We start from the raw sequence: 26,097 nt of genomic DNA, 5'->3' as shown, positions 1-26,097 counted from the left end.
TGCAGGCCCCTCACGACTGATTTAAGGACATTACCGAGGCTTCCAAATATGAACATAAGTAGTTTACATTTGCAGCCAAGCTGTATAATAGCATCCATTAATTTGTCTGTCTGTGCACGCATATACGTTGTGGTGTCTCGCTGAGGGACCGCGTGCCACCTGACCACCTCCCTGGAGAGAGAGAGAGCAGGGGAGGCGGAGTTGAGCACAACAGGCTGGGCTGCATCATAGGAGGCAGGTATTATCACAATTACCTGCTGGAGGGCTTCAGATGAGCAACACCTGTGCTCCCTGCCAAACACTTCAAGAAGCCTTCTTCTCCCCGCACTCACTCTTGACTCTCTCCGTGGCAGGTTGGTGCGCGGTCTGGCGGTAAGCGAGCACACACTCCCTCACATATTAGTATATAATCCAAATATGTCAGACTGACTCTATCTTTCTCACCTCATAGGATCATTACTGATACCCGGGTCCCCGTTGGGCTCGGCTGGGAAGAGGCTGGCAAGTACATGGCTTGGAGGACTTGGAAGTGATTTGCAAGTAGATCAAAGACTATTATACGAAGCCCCAGAGCGGCTACCTTATGTTCACGTGTGCCAGGACGTCCCAGAACTCTTTGAGTTATTGAATGCTGAACTTTTTAGTTGACGACCCTGGAGCCTGAATTACTATTATTATAATTTACAAGTTCGATCGCTGTGAATATCATTTTGTTTAAATAAACGAGTGCCATAATCTGGGCTCAAACCTGTTCCCTGCCTGTCTGTCTCTTGGCGTTGGTTTCAATCCTCACAACGTGTATAGACCGATTCCGTAGCGGGTCTCATGGTCGCAGCCTACGTATTTCCTGTAGGCGGACTCGACGTAGCTGCGGGGGTAAAACCCTCACCAGGCGCACCTCTTCCACTACAGTGAACGGCAGAGTGACTGATGTTAGTTTGCCTCAAACTTTACTCCTTTACCTGCTTTTTTACTAACACTAACATTACAAAGATGCCCAGAACATCGAGATGAACCTGTGTAGTTTATGGCTGCTCCAACAGTAGTGGCAACATAAAAATAAAATAAAAACGGAATGTCTAATATCCACCGCGGTGGCGGAGACCAGAGCCATTGAGCAATGGTTGAGACAAAGCAGTGAAAGATACATAACGCCAGTCTTACCCAATACCAAATATTTCTGTTTTATTAACACAAGGCTGCTGTACTTTATACCTCATACTTTAAATGCTTAGTATGAGGTATAAAATACAGCAGCCTTGTGTTCATAAAACAGAAAGATTGGGTATTGGGTAAGACTGAAATTATGTATCTTGCAGGATTCTTCACTGCTTTGTCTCAACCATTACTCAATGGCTCTGGTCTCAGCCATCGCGGTGGATATTAGACATTCCGTTTAATTTTATTTGTTATGTTGCCACTACTGTTGGAGCAGCCATAAACTACACAGGTTCATCTCGATGTTCTGGGCATCTTTGTAATGTTAGTGTTAGTAAAAAAGCAGGTAAAGGAGTAAAGTTTGAGGCAAACTAACATCAGTCACTCTGCCGTTCACTGTAGTGGAAGAGGTGCGCCTGGTGAGGGTTTTACCCCCGCAGCTACGTCGAGTCCGCCTACAGGAAATACGTAGGCTGCGACCATGAAACCGGTACGGAATCGGTCTATAGTGTGCGTATAGTGTGCGTGCGTGCATGTGTGCATGTGTGCATGCGTGCGTGCGTGCGTGCAGCTATAGTTTTCTATACTACTGGGCCGACCAGTGTCGTATTTCTTGTGCCTGCTGACAGCGGGCCAACCACCTCAATCCCCGGATATTTTTCTAATCGGCCGACAAACAACATGTCGCTGTTGCGCAGAGCAATCATCCCTCCAGTCTATGGGATGCGTGTCCTGCTCGGGCTATGGATCAGTAGCCGTAACTAGTAATGGATGGCTGGCTGTCTTGTCTGGGCCAACATCCCTCGATGAGACGCCAGCCTGCGTGTCAAGCATGCCATGAGCCGCGTTAACCTGAAGCGAGAGCCAGATTCAAACTCGGAACCATCTGTCGGATTTTCCATTGACTGGTGTCGCAGAGGGACTCAGTCAAAGAACTGCAGAATGAGCCTCCTTAAAATAAAATGTCCAGAATGGCCGACTTTTGTAAAACACATGTTTTTATATTACTCCTCCAGATTCTGTCAAAGAATCCCACAAATCATTACACAGTATCTCTATAGTCATGTGTTCAAGACGGATCTGTCCGATATTTCCATCTTAATTGGCTAACATTGGCTTTCAAATTTTGCAGGATTGGCCTGTTTTGAACAAAAAGCCTATATATATGTGACACTTTTTTGGAACAAAATGCCTAGAGATATGGAATATTGTGCTCTGGTTTGGGCCCTCCAATGCATTGGGGTGTATGATGGATCAAGGGCGTTGTGTTTGGTGGTGTACATTGATGCCCCTGCTCTGCCTGCCTTGCTTGTCTGTGAACGGGTACTGTGTAAGGTAAGCAGAGCAGGGAGGCTTGTTGACTAGATTGGGAACATCTGGTACCTGGTGATTTCCTATAGGTGTTATAATCAGTCTCTCAGACACCTTGGTTTGTGTTTGCCTTCTGGTATCTACACTGCACCACATCATGCCGGCGGTTGACAAAAGTCCAAAAATCACACCCGTGTGAAGTGACTGGCGCATCATACATCATCTCATTCCAGCCAATCATATTTTGCGTCCACAATTTGGACACAAAATGTTTGGACGCTGGCCATTCATTGTCAATGGCATTCAATGTTTGTGTTTACACTCTAGTTGTTTTACACAAATACTCAAAACTAGTTAGGTGGTGGTAGCAAAACAATGTTTGTGTTTACACAAACCCTCAAAGCTGGACAATTTAGTTTAACCCTTTTACTGCTGCCATTTATTGAGAAATTAGGACCTAATTCATGCCAGCATTTTTTTAATTTGAGCTCTTATTTTGAAAAGCCACATTTTGCCTCAACCGGAAGTGAGCTTATCCCTGCCAGCTTTACGTTGCCAAGACAACCTTTGTTTACATGATCGAATCATGCCGGTACATTTTAGCACTCCACAACGTCGGCTCGTGCCGTCAAAGAAACGCTGTTTTGACCAAAAATGCCATCTGGGACAAGGAATAGGAGATACAGGCGATTGAAAGAAACGGATAGAATGGATTCTTATGGCGACGGTGAATTAATATGAACGATCCAGTGCAGTGCTAACAACACTGCTAGCTAAACGGCTAACGTGAGTAGCATTATGGCTTGATCAATCATAAGCACTATAAAAGAGCAATTGCCGAAGGGCTTCGGCAATGGCACCAAGCGTTAATATCAAATTAATGCTTCAATTGCCGAAGGGCTTCGGCAATGGCAGGAAGACGGTTAAAATAAAAACATTTTTGCTAGAATTTTTGTGGGCATCTCCCCTAGTGAGTCCTGAGTTCTCTCTCTCTCTTTCTTTCTCTCGCACGCACACACGCACGCACTAGGGCTGCGAATCTTTAGGTGTCCCACGATTCGATTCGATTCCGATTCTTGGGGTGACGATTCGATTCAAAAACGATCTTTTCGATTTTTCCGATTCTCGATTCAAAAAAGATTTTTTTTTCGATTCTAAAGCAGTTTTTATTTATTTATTAAAAACAATTAAATAGAATTTTAGCATGATCTACTCCAGTCTTCTGGCATGAAAGCAGAGTACATTTAGTAAAAAGCTTGTATAATTGTAAAAGATTTATCAACTGAATGATTTAAACACACAAAGGTTAAATCCAAGAGTAAGAACATGTCTCATTTATTTAGCTTGCACAAATTTGAACCAGTACAAATCTCCTCACTCAATACCAGAACAATACATTAGTATTAAAACAGGTGTAAAATAAATACAATTGGCAGGCTTAGCTTAGCTGGTAGTAAATGCACTATGCAGAAACCCAGGCCATAATGCATTGCATGCACAGGTACATTAAATGTACCTGTGCATGCAATGCATTATGGCCATTATTATTATTATTATAATTATTTTCCTTGCACAAATTTTATGCAAGAAAAAAAAAAAAAAACGATTTTTGGAAAATGAGAATCGATTCTGAATCGGACGGCATTAGAATCGCGATTCTAACTCGAATCGATTTTTTTTCGACAGGCCTAGCACGCACGCAAGCACGCACTCACGCACGCATGCACGCACGCACGCACGCACACACACGTCGCCATGCATATTGTATGATATGAGATGACAGTGACAGCTGTGTCTGCCCTCAGTTAATTTCCACCACAATCAATAAATAAATACCACCTCAACCCGAAGTTGAGAGTGAGTGAAGCTGAGCAGCTTTAGAAAGGTAAACATGAAGCAGAAGTAGGAGTCCATATATACTGCTACCACAGCATCGCACACAGACCAGGAGGAATAACACAAAGAAGGGAAACAGGTGGGCAGCAGGAAGGGGAAAGAAATGAAGACAGTGATGGAGGAGTGAGAGGATAAACAGAGGGGAATAGAGTGTGTATTCTTTGTGAGATCTTTCAAGGTGAACGCTGGCATACCGTGCATGTTGCACAGTAAATACAGCACTACCACATTGAGGTATATTCCACTACCACACTTATTTAGTGAATAAAACATTAGTCTGACCTGTCTGTGTGCGTGGTATAGAATGTTAATGAAATGCACCACGACTGTGGTGGTTTTAGTTGTGTAGCAAATCTGTCTGATGACTAAAAGCATTAATGTCTCCCCTGACCCAGAGGGAATTCCCCATTTAGGCTATAGTGGATATTTGGATAAGATGTCAGCTTTTGTCGACGGGGGTCAAAATCGAGGGCATTACAGTTGGTCTACCAGCTGTTCTGTTGAGAAATGCAGATCTTGTGGTCATATAGAAATGCAGATATTGTGGTCATATAGAAATGCAGATCTTGTGGTCATATAGAAATGCAGATCTTGTGGTCATATAGAAATGCAGATATTGTGGTCAGATAGGAGCATGCAAGGCATAAATAGTGCAACAGTAGAAATGTCGGCGCTTGTGGGTTCGAATCCCGTGTGACATTTGCGAATTGCAACTTTTAAGATCTACAGTATGTACATTTCACATGCCCAAAATGAGGACTTCATAGAGCTTGAACAGTGTTTTAACCTCACCAGAACCACACAGAATGAGTGAAATACACAAACGCACTCACGCACGCAAGCAAGCAGGCACGGCTGCCAATCTCATAAGCATAATGCTGTAGCATATAGTCAGGACACAGGGGTCTCCAATCTCATAAGCATAATGCTGTAGTATATATCAGGACACAGGGGTCTCCAGTCTCATGAACATAATGCTGTAGTATATATCAGGACACAGGGGTCTCCAGTCTCATGAACATAATGCTGTAGTATATATCAGGACACAGGGGTCTCCAGTCTCATGAACATAATGCTGTAGTATATATCAGGACACAGGGGTCTCCAGTCTCATGAACATAATGCTGTAGTATATATCAGGACACAGGGGTCTCCAGTCTCATGAACATAATGCTGTAGTATATATCAGGACACAGGGGTCTCCAGTCTCATGAACATAATGCTGTATAGTATATATCAGGACACAGAGGTCTCCAGTCTCATGAACATAATGCTGTAGTATATATCAGGACACAGGGGTCTCCAGTCTCATGAACATAATGCTGTATAGTATATATCAGGACACAGGGGTCTCCAGTCTCATGAACATAATGCTGTAGTATATATCAGGACACAGGGGTCTCCAGTCTCATGAACATAATGCTGTATAGTATATATCAGGACACAGAGGTCTCCAGTCTCATGAACATAATGCTGTATAGTATATATCAGGACACAGGGGTCTCCAGTCTCATGAACATAATGCTGTATAGTATATATCAGGACACAGGGGTCTCCAGTCTCATGAACATAATGCTGTAGTATATATCAGGACACAGGGGTCTCCAGTCTCATGAACATAATGCTGTATAGTATATATCAGGACACAGGGGTCTCCAGTCTCATGAACATAATGCTGTATAGTATATATCAGGACACAGGGGTCTCCAGTCTCATGAACATAATGCTGTATAGTATATATCAGGACACAGGGGTCTCCAGTCTCATGAACATAATGCTGTAGTATATATCAGGACACAGGGGTCTCCAGTCTCATGAACATAATGCTGTATAGTATATATCAGGACACAGGGGTCTCCAGCGAGATTGGATGGAAGCTGATTACAGGAAGGCAAAAGTGTCCCCTTGTCGGAGGATAATGACCTCATCCCCCGTGGGAAGGCCCGTCCCACGGTGATGACATACTGGGATGTGATTAGTGGAAGATAATGACACATGATTGGGCTAGATAGAGATAGAGAGAGAGAGACCGACTGACGAGATCAAAGAAAGAACCACGCACTGGGTGTGTGTGTGTGTGTGTGTGTGTGTGTGTGTGTGTGTGTGTGTGTGTGTGTGTGTGTGTGTGTGTGTGTGTGTGTGTGTATGCGTATGCGTGCGTTGTGTGTATGCGTACGTTGCGTGCATGCGTGCGTGCGTGCGTGCGTGCGTGCGTGCGTGCGTGCATTTGTCTCTGTGTGTAGTTGCGTGTGGCTTGTGTGTTTGTAGGTAGCACACTGCATGGGTTTAAAGCATAAAGACATTTCAGCATGCTTCACAATTACTACAACATTACAGTATGGACACTGCTGAGAGGATGACTGACAGGGAGAGAGAGAGAGAGAGAGAGAGAGAGATAGAGGAGAGAGAGTGAGAGAGAGAGAGAGAGAGAGAGAGAGAGACAGACGTGGCAAAATACAAAGAAATTTTATGTTCACACTTTTAGAGCAGTCTTAATGAGGACATACCGTAATATTAGATGCAAAGAAATGTGAGTAAATTTGACTAATAAGACCAGCAAGTCTATGCACATTGCGGTGGACGAATTAAATCCTTTGTCCAACCGTTTTGTTGCAGGCTACAGCCTGGTTATTAAAGATTATCTTCCCGTGTGTCTCTCTATCTGCTTGTAGCTAATGTGTTTGCTGTGTCGTTGTGTGATGCAGAGCGGTTGTGTTGCTGATTGTCTCGGGTGGCGGCCGGAGGCTTCAGTCTAAATGTGCTTGTTCCCCCTGGGGGGTGGAGGGGGGGCTTCGTCATTAGAACACCTTACTCCCATTAGGACTAATTGGGTGGACAGACGGAGAGATGGATGGTATGGAGGAGGAAGAGGAAAAAGGGAGGAAGGAGACGAGTCCCATGGGGATGGAAGAAAGAAAGAAAGAAAGAAAGAAAGAAAGAAAGAAAGAAAGAAAGAAAGAAAGAAAGAAAGAAAGAAAGAAAGAAAGAAAGAAAGAAAGAAAGAAAGAAAGAAAGAAAGAAAGAAGCCAACAAACACAAGATGAAAGGAACAGTCTCTCACACACACACACACACACACACACACACACACACACACACACACACACACAAACACACAGTTGATCACCAAGTGATCAATTCCGAACTCACACACACAAACCTGCACACCAAACCACTTATACCATATAATTCAATTAACATCTATATTTAATGAGCTCTACTAGTGCACAGGCTGTTTTAAATATTGATAGGTTAGGTTTACAGCGTCATTATCTTCACCTAAAAGGCAAATTATGGCAATTAAGGAGAAGAGAAGATTTAACGCGTCTGTAGGATGCATTTGTAGCAAAGCGTCTCAGAGCCTCTGGCTGGAGAAGGCTAATATCTTCCCCGACCTAGCGGGGAAGATATTAGATATTAGGAGGAGGTTTGGCGAGAGGGGCCCTCGCCAAACCTCCTCCTAATATCTAATATCTTCCCCACCTAGCGGGGAGGGGCTTATGGTTAAAGATGGAGTGCCGTGATTTTAGGTGTATATGAGGTATAATTTTTTCAAAAAAGTGTACAGTATTTGTTAAAATGATGTTTTTATGTGGACACACCCACCAGTTCATTAGGTATGCGTGAGTTTAACCGTAGAACCACCCACCTAATACAGTCCCTCCGCCTCCTCCTTTAACACCACCCACTTGTCCTAGTCCCTCCCCCTCCTTATAAAAGGACAGCCCATGGCTCTGCCCTTTTGTTTACAAAATGACAAATGTAATGTAACAAGAACTCATGTTTTTGTGAATGTTAGAAGTGAACACTTCCCATATTTCTGAGATATCGTATAAGCACCATTATGCACTTATACTGCCACCATCCATGCATAGGCATATAATCCACGCATCCATACCATATCAGATCTGTTTTTTCAGATTTTTTATAATCATTCATTTATTTCCTCCAATCATATTGTCACAATCAGCTCAGCTCATCATCCAATTAAATCATAGTTTAACAGCAGAAACAATTAGTTTGATAGATCATTTAGCATGAATAATTTTATTAATTTGCTAATATATTGTAGGCTATTGATTTCCTCCAGCTAAGCACCCTGGCATTAAAACTGTCCTTTATTGACACAAAACACTTGCACTGCCCTAGGCTCCAGGCTCTGGACAGAAGACTCTCCACTCTTGCTCTGATCAAACTCAATTTACAACATGAATGTTCCTTCTGACTGCATTGAGTTTCAGCAAAAGTCGCCAGATTTAAAGAAACAAGCGGCCAAGTCCACAAAAATAAGTCACAGAAATTGCCTTGAATATTTATGAAAACGTTTCAACAACACCAATCCTTTTAACAACATATTAATCTGAGGGTCCTTCACATGAACCATTGGTCAAGTCAACCACATCTCCCCTGAAAGTTACTTATATGAAAACAAGCCCAAGTCGCTTGTAATAGCCAGACATGGCAACATGACTTCCAGCACGACACAACAACATATTCTAATTCTTGACTTTACAGCCTCGTATACGTATTATTAGGACCTACATATTGACTACAACAGCCAACAAGAATGCACTGTGACACTACACTCTGTATCAAGCCCGACCACTGTGATTATAAAAGAAACAACCTACTCCTTGAGAACAACAAGAGCAACTACAGCAGAGCAGGTATAAGGCTGGTTTGTTGTGGTTTCCTTGATTAGGACCCGACGTGAACATTTACTTGCTAACGAAAAACAGTCTGCTCTGCTGTGAACTGGTAATGTGTGAAATGACTGTTTGAAAATCTGCAACAAACTGGCTGGCTGCGCCGTTCAGTTCACACGTGTGTATGTGGCAGGCAGCTCCGCCCACAGAGGTTGTCGTAAAAAAATATATATAGAGGGGGAGGTGCGTGTGTTCGTGCAATTCTTTTACGTCACACTATCCGTGTTTACTTCATTGGCCCGTTTGACCGTCAAGTGTTCAGCCTCCAGGAAGAAACCCTAAATACAAAGTTATTACACCATTGCACATAAAAACGACTCCAGGGTGTCTAATGAAGTACTGTCACCCCATAGACACATGAAAAGCTGGAAAAATACAAAAATTGTGGCACTCCATCTTTAAGGTGTCTTCAGTGTCTCTTCCCGACGGGAACGTTTTGAATCCCAGGCGTTACACATTCAATCAATTAGAAATGTATGAGATTGAACAGGGTTCAGTTCATTATGTGATGGGATACACACACCGTCAGAGGTTCAATTACACTATTAGAGTTCCATCAACCTCCAAGGATGATGTGTAACCTTTGCTCTCGCCCACAGGGAGATGGGTTAGAATCATTTAAAATGCCTGTGATTCTGAGGTGTGAGACAAAGATAGAGAGAGCTGGAGTGTACCGTACAGTGTATATGAGAGAGAGAGAGAGAGAGAGAGAGAGAGAGGTGGGGGGGGGGGGGGCATGGGGATGGAGCAATCGAGCCAGTCTCACGCTCAAACACATACGGTCACATAAGCAGACACTGTATCCCGTATACATGCTCAACATCTCTCACAGCTTTCTCTCTCTGTCTGTAGAAATGTTCTCCAATCACCAGCATAATGGACAAAAGTGTTACAAAGTAACGCGCTACTGTAACGGATCTACTTTTTGCTTTAAAAAACCATCCAATCATAGACACAGTTGGGCGGGTCTTGTCTTATGGGAAAAACACACAAGCACGGCAACACGCCAACCACCCACACACTGCAGGGTCACCATGCAGAAATTGTGTAATGCACAATTATTTTAAAATCTACTTGCAAACTGTGCTTTGTAGACACACTTGTGTGTGATATATACTGTACAAACGGTACACTCCAGCTCTCTCTATCTTTGTCTCAGAATCACAGGCATTTTAAATTATTCTACCCCATCGCCCTGCGGGCGAGAGCAAAGTGTACACATCATCCTTACTCCTTGGAGGTTGTATAACTAATAGTGTAAAAATGAAACTGATAAAATCCAGTAGTGTGAGGCGAGTTTAAGGGACAGTTTCCACATCAGCAAGGCTGTCAGGCTGCTGAACAGGCACTGAGCCCAGTCGCCATGTCAATCATAATAAAAGCTCCCGTTACACTGGCACTATCGCTATAGTATATGACGTGAATATTCTCCATTCCAGCACAACTCATACATATTTGATAGCTGATGCTATGGGATGTCTCTTACTTGCAGAGACATGAAAAAAAGAGACAGAGGTAAGTAAGTAGCCTTGGGAAGGAATGGTTTCCGAGCCATATGGCCCATAGGAGATTATCTCCTGTTTCTGTAGCGTGAAGCAGCTTGATGTGCAAGTACGCCTCCTGGAAATGACACTAGTATGTTGCAGGGACCAACCCTGCAGTCCTACACCCTTGATGCTGAGTGCCAGGCAGAAAGGCACACTGGATTCCATAGTTATTTTCTCTGGGTATTGAACACCAGGCCTCCCAATCTCCAGGCAGACACTAAACAAGGACTGATGTACTACTTTGTGTTTCATGCTATTATATTTTATATTGCTTTGTCTTCCCCCCAAAGTGTTATTATTATTTTGACAGTACAAAATGTAATTCAATCCACTCTTTTACCCATGTAAACTTGGGATGTGACAAGTAAAGAGAATTTGAAGTTGATGTTGCTGGCACAGATTTGCTCTGGGGCATCAAGGGAGCATACACGCACTGTCAAATACAATGCAATATAAAAGTGCAATAAATGGTTTTCCTCTCGAAGAGAGAGTCTGACTGAATATTATGAATATCAAAAACACAGTGGAAGAAACACCGTTTCCAGGTTTTGTTGAGGTTGTTGGGATGTATTTTAAACTCTACCAAGCAGGAAGCCAAATCAAATGTCCAAATGTAATTTGTGTCACTGTCAAAAATCACAAATCAGCAGTCTCCCAGTGTGAATCTTACTATTGGCATGGGAAAACATACGTTTACATTGCCAAAGCAAAAGTGGACAGACGCACACGCGCGCATGCACACACACACACACACACACACACACACACACACACACACACACACGCATGCGCACACGTACACACAAAAGAACCATTTCTTAGCAGCTATAATGTTTAAGCTATACAGCAGCTCCTGTAAGGCCATATTGACTGGCCTGCCCCGTCATCTTATAGGCTCATTCATCTGTGCTCTTTTATCTCCACCGTTTTCTGGGTGAATCAGTGCAGACTAAATATGCTCTTTAAACTTCTGTAAAACATGGTGGAACGTGCTGTCTGAGGTCACTAAAATGGTATCCGTCCCCACTGAATTAATCATAATATGCAGGGCTTTTATGTATTTTCCCCATCTGTGCAAAAGGATTCAAAAGCCTCTCTCGGTGAGAGAGTGACGTACCAGACAGTTTCAATATGTTTGTGCCTTGTTCACCAAAGAGATCTGACCTGTTTGTGCTTTCTGTCATCATGTAGAGTTTTCACAATTACAGTTACAATGTCAAGGACAACCAGCTTGATATTAATTTGACAACGGACCCCCATTTGATACCATTTTCATCTCAGTGTTAATTTAACTGAGTGTGTACAAATGGAAATGGAATAGTTTGTACACTCTCTGAGTTAACACTCATGTTGCCCACTATTAATGAATGAATTATTGTAGCAGTCTCCCAGTGTTCCTTCCATTCTGAGCGGATTTGCTAGAGGCAACTGAATCTGAAAGCCACCAATGTTAAATCTATATCGGATCGCAGTCAACGGCCGAGGCCAATTACATTTTCGTGTCATGGCTTGTATACTTTGAACGAGCATATTCCAGAGCTAGCCAGATGTAAACTTAGGGTCTGGGCCTACATTAATCAATATAAAACGCCGTAAGACATGTCCAGAGGTCCTAGGCCTCCTACGGTTTTATTTGATAAGACGTCTGTAGACGTCTTTTAGTATCATAAGTGTTAAGAGAACCGCAACTCCTCAAGGACCCCTGGGGGTCCCCGGGCCACACGTTGAGAACCAGTGATGTAGTCCGGGGTTTTCAGGGGGTCACCGGCTACATTATTGATAGTTAGGAACCAAATGGACCCTTATTGGCCTGTAACTCCGAGAGAGTGTACAAATGGAACCAAATGGACCCGTCATCTCTGGATACACATGGGAACAACGTGGCTCTAATGGGGATCCTGGACTTCATATGGCCAGCCTGTGAGATTAATCGTCCACTCCAGATTTAGGCAAGGTTTCAGCCAGATTTGAGCACCATTCTAAATGTATGAATATCTCAGAAAATCCGAAACACATAAACACACAATAAATGTGCGTCAGTACTAAGTTAGCAGTGATGTGCATAAGAAGTTCTGCTCTGTTTATTCGGCATTTATACATGGTTATCTCTTATAGAGGGTATGCTCGTGACATCATCATCATACCTGGATGTTAAACGACGTTAAACTTACTCTGCCACTCACTTTGCCACTCGATTTGCAACTCACCACATGCTTGCGCATCTATGGAGCCGTGTGATAAAAATCATATGAAATGGTGCATATCAAACTGGTGGTCCTCAAAATTAAAAGGTTGATGATTATTGACGTAAAGAAGTTTCAACATAATTGATTCTGATCGAATTCCCATCTGTGTTTGTAATAGTGCTAATGATGTTCACATTTGTTTGATTTCTTTTATTTTATCTCAGTGGATCTGTCTGGTTGATTCAAATTCAATAAAACACCCTACAAAGCATTTGGGATTTTGTGTCAGCCGAGTGTGGTGATATGTACTACACAAACAACTAAACAAAGATACCAATTGCCTGTCTGGAGGTCGCATGTATTAATATTATAATTATAATGTATTAGTACACAATTAGCATGACGTGGCTAGTGCATGACACATGGCACTATACAGCACTAATTGTGAGCGTTGTCACCTGGTTAACACTAGCTTTATTGGTCTAACAACTGGTCCTTCAATGATCAGGAGCCGTCTGCCATGGCAACAGGAAATCAGTAGCCGGTGATGCACTGTGAATGGTACTACGCTGCTATGATGCTGATGATGTTAAATAAATGGTAAATGGTGCATTTATATTTGGTTGTGCATTACATCACCCATTCACACACACCAATGGTGGCGGAAACCATGCAAGGCACCAACCAGCACATCAAGAGCAATTAGGGGTATCTTGCCAAGGGCACTTCGACACTAACTCTGGGGGAGCCCGTGGGTTCGAACTGGCAACCTTGCGGTTACCATCCGGCCACTCTACCCCTGAACCACCGCCACACAGTCAGATGCACACGCACACACGCACACGCACACGCACAAGCACACACACACACACACACACACACACACACACACACACACACACACACAGGTATACAGGATCTACTCACTGGGTACTCTGTTGATGGCTTTCAGAGGTCGCAGGACGCGGACTGTCCTGATTGCTGATAAGTTGATATTCTGAAGGTCTAATGAATACTCCACCATCCTGGAATGAGAGAGAGAGAGAGAGAGAGAGAGAGAGAAGGGGGGGGGGTGTAAATACATGTTTGATTAAATTAAAGAAGAAAACAGACAATTGACTCAAAACATACAGTACATTGGAGCCATAGGTCCTGCATGCTAAGAACGCCGACAGTCACTAATTTGCTGACCAACACGACTGCCATTATCTATCTTCAGCTTCTACACTGGAGGGTCAAAGAAGCTTGGCCATGAGACGTTCTTACCAATAAAGTACAGGTTGGATAGGGTTATGTGGTGTAACATTACGTCTATAGTCTAGCCGATACTGAGACATAAAGTCAATGCAGAATTGCCACCCAGAGTACAAATATTAGTCTGGCTTTGCTACAGTGAAATGTAAATATAATATATTTACATTTCACTGTAGCAAAGCCAGACTAATATTTGCTTCACTAACTGTGATGAAATAAGAGTAGCTGGGTCATGCTGGAATGAAGTGATAATGCAGTGATGCAGAGAATAGAGACAGATAAGGGCTGGCTCCTGCTACAGTTTCATACGGTTGTTTGGCTGTGTGAAATGCTGCAGATAGCACTTTATTTCCTGCGAATCCTTTCTAGGGATTAGAATCACAAACTGAGTCCCCCAGGCGTCTAGCAGCTCGAGACCCAAAATAGGCCGTATTGTGAGGTCCCTTTTCGTTCAGTTCCGTTCCCACGGAAGTGGGACTACACATTTTTTTCTCTATAAAAGAGATTTATAGGTAGAAAGTCCAAATAAAAAAGTTCTACTCGTGCCACCCTGCTGTATTTTTATAATCCGTGGTCGAAGACGGGACTATTTCTTACAAGGCGTAATAATATGTGCAAGGGGAGTGGTGTGGTTTTGGTCACGTGGACCAATCGCGTAGCCGCTTTATTCCCTTGAGTATGCGCGTGACGTCATCGTATGCGGAAGAACTTTTTGTTGTCCATAGCAACCTAGCAACTCACTGTTGCGACGCTGTTTTCATTCACTCTAAACTGGGGAAATGGGAAAGAGCTGTTGTGCGATTGACTGTACAAACAGATTAAAAAAGAACTCGGAGCTATCCTTTTACAGACTGACGAAATGTAAAGAGAAAATAAGTAAATGGATCGCTGCACTTCGCTGATGTAGTCATGTTTCAAGGCTACTGGAATCCATGGATTTGCGGGTGCCACTTTCACTTTGTGTCAGGTATGTTGCTTTTTTTGTAAAACCATACGTTCAATGTAAAAGGGCCTTTTCACACAATGTCCCGTTTTAAACGAACCTAACGGAGTTCTCTTCTTGTGGACCAAGAAGTGGATTAACATAGTCCGTTCCCCTGAAAGAGATCTGGTCAGGAGTAATTACTCATCAACATGTTACATGAGTCCGTGGAAAGACTTGATCATGTTAATGTTCTTATTGACAACACACCCAGTTACTGATTGTTAAGTCTCCATGGTTTTCCTCAGAATATCGTATGACACTGATTTATATGACACATTAAGAGTCCACTGATAACCACTACAGTGGTTTAATATCAAACTTTTTTTTTGTTTGTTTTTTTCAAGGACCCACATAACTTAGTATGTGTCAGAGTTACAGACCTGCATGTGTCCATTTGTACACTCAGGCTGTAAGGGTCCATTTGGTTCCATCTCTCAGAGTTACAGACCTGTAAGGTCCATTTGGTTCCACTCTCACAGACCTGTAGGCTTAAGGCCTAAGAAGGGTCCATTTGGGGTCCAATGGGGTCCATTGGTTCCATTTGTACACTCAGTTACAGACATGCAGGCTAATCCTCTCTCACTCTAATGCCAGACTGGCATTAGAGTGAGACACTGGCATTGCCAGTGTGTGCCAGTGGTCACCCTTGGCCCCGTGGTTTAAGCTGCCTACCCCTGCTCTACAATAAAACGTATTATTTATGCTTTGCTTTTATTTTATTCTCCATTGTTCTGTAAAGCACTTTGAGCTGCATTTGATGTCATGAAAGGTGCTATACAAATAAAGTTTTATTATTATTATTATTATTATTTGCCAAAATAGCCGGTCTACAAGCTCACAATGTTGTGAGCTTGTAGATCTGCTATTTTCTGCAAATGTTCCCTCCAGAATAGGGATGCTATTGTTCCAGTGGTTATTGTAAAAAAATAATCTCACAATGATTTGGCAGCCACGTCCCGGATGAGTTTGTTTTGAGGCTGATGTCTGAAACAGGACATATGTGAAAACACCCCATATATGTAAACAAATTAATATCATATTTCTAGTAAATGTTTTTGTTGTTTTTGTTTAAGGGGAAAAGAGTGATGATCCTCTACATCCTGACTACGTGCCAAGGTTATTTGGTTTCACCTCCATCACTGATCGAAGTACAGCAGAGGTACAGACTGTTGTTGAAGTCCCAGGCATTGGGGTCCAGACAGAGGAAACACAAAATGACATTGCCTCATTACATGAACAGATTAAATCTTTAAATGCTGAATGTCAATCACTTAGGGATAAAGTCAACAAATTAGAAAGTGAGTTGAAACATCGTACTCTTGATCATTCAGAATTCGATGACAGCAAAATGAAATTCTTCACAGGACTACCAAATGTAGAGACTTTCATGTTGTTGTTCAATTTTGTGTCACCAAGTTTACCACCTCCTGCAAAACAGTCACTTAGTGATACTCAGAGACTTCTCCGAACTGGTTTTTGTTGAAACATTATCAGCAGATACACTGTTAGACAGGCTACCTCATCCATCAGACATGACAACAACTGAGTCAACCGAGGTAAGCCAAGCAGGTTCATCTTGGAAGCAGTTTTAACCTTGACCAGTCAACTTTCAACGCAAATATGTGTGCCACCTGTATGGCCAATCATCTGCCAAAAACGTGAATGATGCAAGGTACAAATCATTCTGTACGGCATCATCAGCTTTGCCAGAACTGTCCATTCCCCCAACAAGTGATGCTCTCCACCAACATTGCAAAAGGGCAAACTACCAAGCAGCAGTGATGAGACGTTCTCTGACTAGTAGGATGTGTGCTCCTTCACCCATTGGCAGTGGATGGGGCATGGAGGATGGGGAGTCTGCAAAACTGTCTTGCACTGATTTATGTCACTTCCAGGACTGTGCAAATGTGTCAAAGGAAACAGAAGAAAGAGGTACATGGGATGATGACTGATGAAAGTGATAGGGATGAGTAACCCAACATGTTACCATGTAGGCCTACTACTTGTTTTGTTCAAGAATTATTAAGATGTTAAAGAATTGCCACACTGCCTACATCCATTTAAATGCAATGCATAAATGCAAACAGCACAGACTACTTACACAGCCAACAGAAGGTTTTATTGTGATGCATTTGGATAGATTTTCTGCCATTTTGGTCCAAGGTGCCCTGATTTTCTTTTCTACCTTTCATTACACAGTAGGTTGAGACATTTTCTATGTATGAAACAAGCTTTTGGCACAATTTACTGTGTAGGATTCATTGTACTGTGTTTTTTTTACAAGCAAAAACAGCAGCCCAAGATTTTCGTTTTTTGGTTATACACTGTTTTTACATTTATGGCTTGTGACAAAAAACTGCAGGATATTATGAGTAGAACTTTTAACCCAAAGTCTAGAAGGGTATTATCTATGAAAAAATGCATTGAATGAGTAGTTCGCATGACATGGGAACGAAACTCATTTTCTAAGCACTTTTTCATGGGTCCCAACACGGCCTAAAAGAGAAGTTTTGAAAATAGCCAATCTACAAGCCCACAACACGTCACATTTTCTCTACTTCTTGAAAGTATTTTTCCCCCTCTAATTAATAGATTTTTTTTAGATCCTCATGGCTTCTATTCCCACTTCGGACACTGGGGGGGCGTGTTCTCTCCTCCGTGTCATCAATACCAATACCCTAGCTGGGGTACCATTTCACCAATGGTTTGCCCAGAATAAGGAGTTAAAATGACGTATGCAGTTTACTTTTTCAGATGTACAGTATGGTACTCACAGTAGATAGAGAGCAAAGCGAATAGTTTCTTTGTTCACAGTACGTTATTTAGATTAGACAGATGCTAGGTTTGATGCCTCCTACTGTAGGTACTTTATTTAGATTAGACAGATGCTAGGTTTGATGCCTCCTACTGTAGATTAGACAGATGCTAGGTTTGATGCCTCCTACTGTAGATTAGACAGATGCTAGGTTTGATGCCTCCTACTGTAGATTAGACAGATGCTAGGTTTGATGCCTCCTACTGTAGATTAGACAGATGCTAGGTTTGATGCCTCCTACTGTAGGTACTTTGTAGCATTTCATCGCCCACTTCCCCGTCGTCTGTTGACTATTCGTGCTGTTTACGGTGATCATGCACTTTTTTAAGTTGTTCTTTCTAAGAGCTTTCTAAAATGCTTAAGTTCCTATACCTTCTAAATTGTAAACAGTGAAAAAGCATCAAAGGGGAATGAGAGTATACACTGGAGGAGAAAAAAGGTAGGAGAGGCCATTCTACAGGCCTAGTAAAGTGTTGAAAAGAGCTCACATAGCTTCAGGGTATTGTTCTAAAGTCAGTTTGGCATTTGTTAGCAATATCCATGCATGGCTACACTTTCACAGGAGACCAGCTACAACTTACCCCAGCCTGCATGCGTGCGAGCGTGCATCATACGTGCCTGAGCTTAGAGTGGGTCTCAGTCTGGGACAGTACAAAATGAAAACAGCAACAGTAGCGCTAGCAAGTTATTCACCTGTGCTGCAGATAGCCTACGGTGCAGTTATAGCAGTTCAACAGCACCGCGGCCACAAGGTGGGTACTGCGCCCGTCTCACAACGGGTAAGGGCTAGTCATTCTAATTCATTAAGATGGCCAGATTAGCGTCCCTTGTCAAGTGAATGAGAAATTAAATCTCTTCCTACCAGCTTTGTGGACTGACTGAGCACTCGAGATTCAAGCTTAATTTCATTGTTATCTTGTGTACGAGTACACATAAGAGCAACATTAGTTGTCTGTGCCACGACGACAATTCATATCGGCCTGTTATATATTTGGACAATAAAAAAGTACACGAACCCGTGGACTTAGTGCCCTCTAGCGATATTGACGTCATACTTCGGTCTCTCAAGACAGACTCAGCGCTCCGCAGCTGAATATGTCAGTATCTCCCATTTACAACGTGCAGTTATTATTAGGAATGAAAACATAGTAGCACCACCGGAAGAGGAGGGCTGAAGGAGAGTGAACAATCTTCCGCCCAATCTTCCGCCGTAGCCTGAAGACCCACCTTTTCAGACTCCATCATGGCCCATAGCACTTACCCTAAACCCTTAGATAGCATTTCTGTTGGATTATATAGCATTTGATACAGACTTATAGCATGTTATGTAGACAGCACTGTAATTGTATTGTATGTAGTCATAGCACGCCATAGTACACATGTATAGCATAGTAGTAAAGATGTATAGTTTATATGTATAAGTGTATGTATAGTTTCACTATATAGATATTCCACTGTTACTTTCTTAGCTTACGCATGTTTCATGATAAATACTTTTATGTGATGTATTCCCATGCTTTTGTTTTTGCTCAAATGTAAGTCGCTCTGGATTAAGAGCGTCTGCTAAATGCCTAAATTGTAAATTGTAAATTGTAAATTGAACATCGACCAAAAAAAATGGGGGAGATCTTTTGAATTTGGCACCCGTGTCGGGGTACCAAATTCAAAGGTTCTCCCCCTCCTTTTATTGTCGATGAGTTTCCAGATTGCCTCTCATATAATTCAGGTAATTGTCGGAAGAGTTTTGCTGGTCTATGAACACAAGATACATCCACAGTTTTCTATGAATAGTGATTCCATTTTCTAAGAGAATTGATTGGTCAGTAGGCAGATTGCTAGGTGCTATTAGGAAAAAAAGTGAGCAGTGGAACTATACTGTAATTGTTATACTGTACTGAACTCCTGTATTTGTGCTGAAAAAGACTGGTGTTACACTAAAAACCTAGCTTCCCATCATGCACCTGTGCAGTGTGAAGCTCAACAGCACCACTTTGAAAGCTTTGTGTGTCCCTATGTCTGTTTAGGGTACCAACAGGTGAGAAAGTGGCGCTGTTGCAATGGTCAAGAGGTGCACGCACACTCGCACAGCCACAAATTTCAACGAAATAAGAAAGGAGAGAGGAGATCTGAACACCGTTCAGAAAAGCTCCCAAAAATGTATTGACAACAGAGTGGAGAGACAATACAACGTCTCCCTTTCACGTTGTGTTCTCTTTCCACCCTGTTGTCAATACATGCACATCCACCCGGTTGGCACACCTGGCTCACGTCACCAATGTTTTGAGCCGTCTGAATGAGTTGAACACGAGCTTTCAAGGAGACTACTGTACTTCCCCAAAAAAGTGGAAGACGCCCACGGGAACACCAGAGAGAGCTCTACTCCACTCATCTCATCCCCCCAGATTCGCCACAAACAACGGGATGCATTAATTCTACTATTATGCCACCAACATGTGGAATGCCCTACCAACAATCAAAAATAATAATAATAATAATAATAATAAAATGTGGAATGCAATCTATATGTAAAGCGCTTTGGATAAAAGCGTTATGTAAATGCAACATTTACCATCTTAATTTTTCAGAGAAACATTCTCGGAGGCTAGTGCATAAATATGTTGTTTTGTTCTCTCTGCAATAGTACTTATTTGTTTTGAAATTCAAGAGAGCGCATACAGTAGATATGCAGAGTCCTAGACTCCAAAAAAGGTTGTCCTCAGGACTGCTCAAAATATTCAGGCGTTCCAATAAAACTCAATCAAATTGAGAGAACAGCTAGAAGAAAGAATTGCCTATGGCTCCAGCCCTTCAACTCCATGTCACGCCCGTTTGAACAATTTGTTATGATGTTATATGAAGTGAAACAAAATGCAGGTTGGCTGTCAGGCTGAAGAAAGACAATAGGAGAATGTGAGTCTGACAGTACGCACACACGTGCACTCACAAACACAAAGAAAAGTGTATTTTTTTCCATGTGATCGATTTTTGAGAGGGAGAGAGTTATGAAGAGGGCTCACTACACATTATAAATAGCCTCCTCTCTCCATCTCTGTATTCTATGTCTCAGTTCTCTTTAATCACTGACCAGTTCACCTCATTTGGCCTTATTGATGTTTTCAAACCTAATAATCTCTGTGGTTCACTTAAAGACTGTGCATGACTGACAGACAAACAGAAAGACAGTGCTACTGTGGAGAATACTTGAAGGACGGACGGACGGACGGACGGACGTATATACAGTATACAGTATAATGAGTATATCTTTCCAATCGCATCTCCAAATGCCCTGTTTCAGTCAAATGTTGTATGGAGATGTCATCTGGAGATTGGAAGTGTATTATGTGATATGTATGCATTGATAATGATGATGATAATGATGATGATGATAATGTATTGGTGTTATTGCTAATGGCCCATAATGATGTGCACTTTACTTTTCCAATTCTCCTGTTTTGGATCCTGGGGCGTGAACACTAGCTGGCAGGCTTACAAAGGATGTCTGCCTGCGTGTCTAAAGATCATTTCACATCTTAGATCTTGTTGGTGATAAGGATTTGACACATATCATGTGATGGGACTCCCCTGCTTCAGACATTGACAAGGATGTACTGTATTGATCTTGAGAGTGAAAAATGAAACCACATGGTTTCATTGTACGGTCTCAAGAGTTACATTATTGTCTGTGTTACTTAATTTACAAGAAGAATTAGAAAAAGTAGAAGAATTGTTCTTTTGGTCAACGTTTGCCTGTTACTCTCCTATACCAACATCAATAAAACATGGACTTGTGGACAAAATCTTATCCAACGATAACAACAAAATATAAGTTAAATATAAGTTTTGTGTCTGAGAGGCCAAATCTCATCGAATGGTGGTCAAATACCAGATAAATAATGGAGTTTGATATGAAAAGGGGTGAAAACCACTGAGCTCGGTATGCAACTTCAGCAGATGGCCACTTGCTGGGGGGGTAACTACCTGTCAGTGGGGAGTGTTGGCTGATGAATGAATATCTACATCCTAATACAGGGGGGTCAAATTGTGACAGGCAATTCCACCTGTCAAAATATGACCCCCCCAGTCAAAAAACACTTTGTTTGAAATAGACACTCATGGCCCTATATCATCCTTCCTGGGGAGTGAACTACCTGTCAGTGGGGAGTGTTGGCTGGGAGGAGGAGTAGGACTAACTAGGCCCTATACGTATCACCTGGCTCTGGGTGCCTCTAGCAAGGTCCGTCTGCCTTGTTTTAAATGTGACAACCTACAATGTTGTTGGGAGTGGAAACAGTACTTCTGAATTCCAGCGGGAATGTTGAAAAGCCAAATGGCCAATGGGTGACGTGGCAGGTGCTTTTGCACCAACTCGTTACTAAAATACGACCTGGAATTATAAAGTATCCATGGGACTCTGAGAGTGTAAATGTAACAAAATGGACCCGTTATAAAGTGGGTTTTTTTTTAAGACTAGACTAATCAAAAAGACAGATTCCTCCCACTTCTCTTCAGATCTCCTTAATCATTCTTAGACTTTTTATAGTCTCCCCAACGCTTTCATCAGGGTGCTGCACTGCTGCTTCATCTGTCTCAGCATTTTGCATTTCCAATTAGGCCACTTTATTTTCCCTCACAGCAGTCGGTTTAGCAAAAATAAGTGTGCAGATAATATATAGCTAACTGAGCCACTCGCTGTGCACAGTAAAATCCTCAGTGTTAATTCATAATTAAACACTAAACTTAAATGCTGAAATCCAATCCATTCAAGTCCTACACAGAAGTCAAACCAGGGTCTCCTACATGGGAGACCAAATTCCTACCACTCCTCCAAGACAGAACATACACTTGCCCAGGAGAAATATTATGCTTCAAGCAGTACTAGTGGAAAAAGTAGGTGCCCTATAACACCATTAGTATCTTAAAACTGGAAGAGTAGAGAGACCATGATCTCCTAGCACTGTGACTGCAGATGTGCTAGAAATGCTGTATTAGTATACTCTACCAGATGGTTTCAAATACAAATTTATAAAATACAGACATGCCTGTGTTAGGCCAGTCAATCTAAACTAAAAAGGGGTGTGACCCAAAAGAAATTGCAATAGTAATCGTTCAAGCTTTTTTATGATCCCAATTGGTGTCATCCAAATAACATATTACAAATTGTAAATTAAATAATTAGTGGATCATTGTAAATGCAGGGGTTGAAAGATGGGTACATTTTCATTATGCTTTAAGTAGCATGTGACGTGTCAAACTAAGGGGTTTTCATGATTCTGAATCCATTGCAAGCATTAGTTTTGCACAAAAACACTCCTTGGGCTAACGGCCATAGCCATCATCTCAAATGTGATGAGGTCATCACATTTGGCACGGGGCTATGGCCCGGGGATGTGCAGTGCCAAGTTGAAATTTGTTCGGAGGGGCGGTCGCCCAGAGAACCTAAAAACGGCCATTGTCTATATCTGTCTGTCTGCGGGTCCCCCAGGGGTCTATGCCTTTTTTCCCTCTAGCCCAGAAAAAGTTCCTGCTATATCTGCTATTTCTCCCCAGAATATGGGGCTGCTATAGACGAATCCACAGAGAGGTGCCCTGGGCGCGGCCATTACTGAGGTGTACCATTAACTGCTCCATGGATTAGTAGCAAATCAGTTAATGGCACACCTCAGTAATGGCCGCGCATGCCTAGGGCACCCCTCTGTGGATTTGTGTAAGATTCATGGTTAAATTACATTTGAGGAGTCGGAAAGGCTAGACAAAGTTATACAGTAATTACATGCAGTCCATTTACCATACTGTGAATTAATTCAGGTGCAAGCACATACTCAAGCGCTATAAGTTACGTTGTAGATTTTGATCATTTTGACAATTGTTACAAAACACATTAACCACTTCAGCCCTACAGTATAATAGGCCTACATTTTGAATAGATCTGCTATTTTCAAAGGATTTTGAACTTGAATGAGTAGGCTACTTTTACTTTTGGTAGGCCTACTTTAAGTACATTTTGATGTCAATATGTTGCCAATACTCTTACAGAGTGTTTCTGCACTGTGGCATTGATACTTTTAATTCAAACATGCGAGTATACTTCTTCCACCACTGCTGTGAATTATATCCAGGTGCAGTTGTGTGTCGGCACGTGTTTGGGCGGGCCACTTTCCTCCTGGTGGAGACTGAGGTGCAGAAATGCCAGGCTCTAGTCTAGAAGAAGGCTGATGGAAATGTCAGAGCGTACTTTTAGTGGCCCAGCGGCACTGATATTACACACAGCCTAGTACGGTATAATCCTGCAGCACCTGCTCGCTCTAATGACTAGAGAACAAGGCGCTGGTTGAAAGGCTGCCCGCCGCGCCAACTGGGAAAACAAGGCCACAAGGGTAAAGGGAGAGTATTCCAAATTGACCCACATGGGTCCATTTGTAGACTTTCACTAGAGTTACACTCTGGATCATGCTGTTCAGACAAAAAAACATACTGTACTCACTGTACGTAACCTACTCGAAATCAGTGAGTCACAAATGCTACACAGTAAATGTGTGTTAAACTATGACGAAGAATGTTCGTTGACTAACTTTCTTCCCTGACGAAATCTAAAAACTACGCTAAAAAAACTCAATTTAGTGTACAGTGGTTCTCAAAGTTTTGAACTTCAAGGACCCTAATAACTCTGAGAGTGTGTAAATCGAACCAAATGGACTCGTAAGGGTCCATTTGATTCCATTTGTACACTCTCAGCGTTACACATCCCTTACGGGGCCATTTGGAACCCATAAGGACACTTTGAGACCCACAGCCGTGGCAGAGTGTTTGAGCCAACATGCTCAGTAGCAGCACCCAGACTCTGTTTGACCAGAATGGAACAGAGCCTTCATTAGTATCAGCGGTGACGCGAAGTAGGGAAGGGGCCCAATTTCTTTCCAAAATGGCCTGTGTGCATAGAGCCCATGGCATTACTGTAGTCAGAGTAAGGGGCCACACCTAACCTTATTCTGTAATTATAAGTAATCCCTCAGAAGGATAAAGGGAGACAGGGAAGGGCACTGTGTGAGCACGGCAAGGTCTAACAAATGGCTCCTTTCTAGTACAGGTGTACCGCACGACGCCGTGACATGCATTTCACAGATTCTGGACGTGTTCCCTTTCATTACTCCACAGCTCGGTTTTCAGATTAGGTTCTCAGAACGTCATTCGAGCTCTGCTCAGAAGGTGGTAGTACTAACCCTGATTCTGGAAACCCAGAAGTCACAATTTATACTAAACTTATTTCTAAAATAGCAGATCTGCAAGCTCACAACACATCACATTGCGACACGCTGTGAGCTTGTAGATTTTGGAATCTGCACCACGACCTGTCCTAAACCGGAAGCCCCCATGCAGGGTCACATGACTAAACCCTTCTCCGTCCCTTTTCTCCCCAAGTCTAACTCTGAACTACAGATATAAATGTGACGCACGCGTGCACACACACTCACACTCACACTCACACTCACACTCACACTCACACTCACACTCACACTCACACTCACACTCACACTCACACTCACACACACACACACACACACACACACACACACACACACACACACACACACACAAAAAGGAGCTATTTGAGAACCACCATCCTCTCTGCCTCGGTCTCCCCATGCAGGTCTAACACTAAACCAAAGTAACTGTCTCACACACCAGTCTGGGAGAAGAATTTAAGTTGCTTTTCTCCTGACCCCCTGACCCACACCGTGTATAATAAAGACATTACTCTCCTCTCCGGTGTGTTACGTCTTTCCTCCAGGCGAGCCTCCCGTAATCCAGGCCTAGCACAGTTCAGAGCACGGCCTCGCAGCAACTTGTGCACTGAACACACTGAACACCCTGGGCTCCAATTTTACCCAACCCTCACTTTACCCACACCTGCACTTTACCAGCTGCTGCCCGAAGATTACGGAGGAGCTTTCTCTGTCCCTTAATGGTATTTTGACCTGAGATCAGATTCTAAAAATAAAATGTCTTCTACATCCTGACAGTTTTCTGAAAAAGCTATGTTTCTATGTCAGTCGTTCTTCGATTTTTCAAAAATAGCAGACCTACAAGCTCGTAGTGCGCCACCGAGTGTCGCGCTATGAGCTTGTAGATCTGCTATTTTTCAATAGCTAAAGCATAACATAATGTTAACACCAAAAAGGGTTCCCGCCCAAAATGGGTTAATGGTATTTTCGTCCAGCGCCACCCGCTATCTTTTTTGCCG

At 42.6% G+C, this 26,097-nt stretch overlaps 1 protein-coding gene across 1 annotated transcript in view; it reads right to left on the bottom strand.

Annotated features, from left to right (window-relative positions):
• Nucleotides 1-26,097, bottom strand: part of LOC310868625 (voltage-dependent T-type calcium channel subunit alpha-1I-like) — a gene marked incomplete at its 3' end in the record, with an annotated part of 246,639 nt that overhangs the window by 137,957 nt on the left and 82,585 nt on the right. The window contains exon 4 of the mRNA XM_083779083.1: nt 13,732-13,829. Within this exon, the coding sequence (XP_083635209.1) occupies nt 13,732-13,829 (98 nt within the window). The remainder of the gene's footprint in view (nt 1-13,731; nt 13,830-26,097) is intronic.

The sequence above is a fragment of the Protomyctophum parallelum genome, assembly GCF_964188405.1.
Source record: "Protomyctophum parallelum genome assembly, chromosome: 13".
NCBI lineage: Eukaryota > Metazoa > Chordata > Actinopteri > Myctophiformes > Myctophidae > Protomyctophum > Protomyctophum parallelum.
This window is presented reverse-complemented; position numbering and strand designations above follow the sequence as displayed.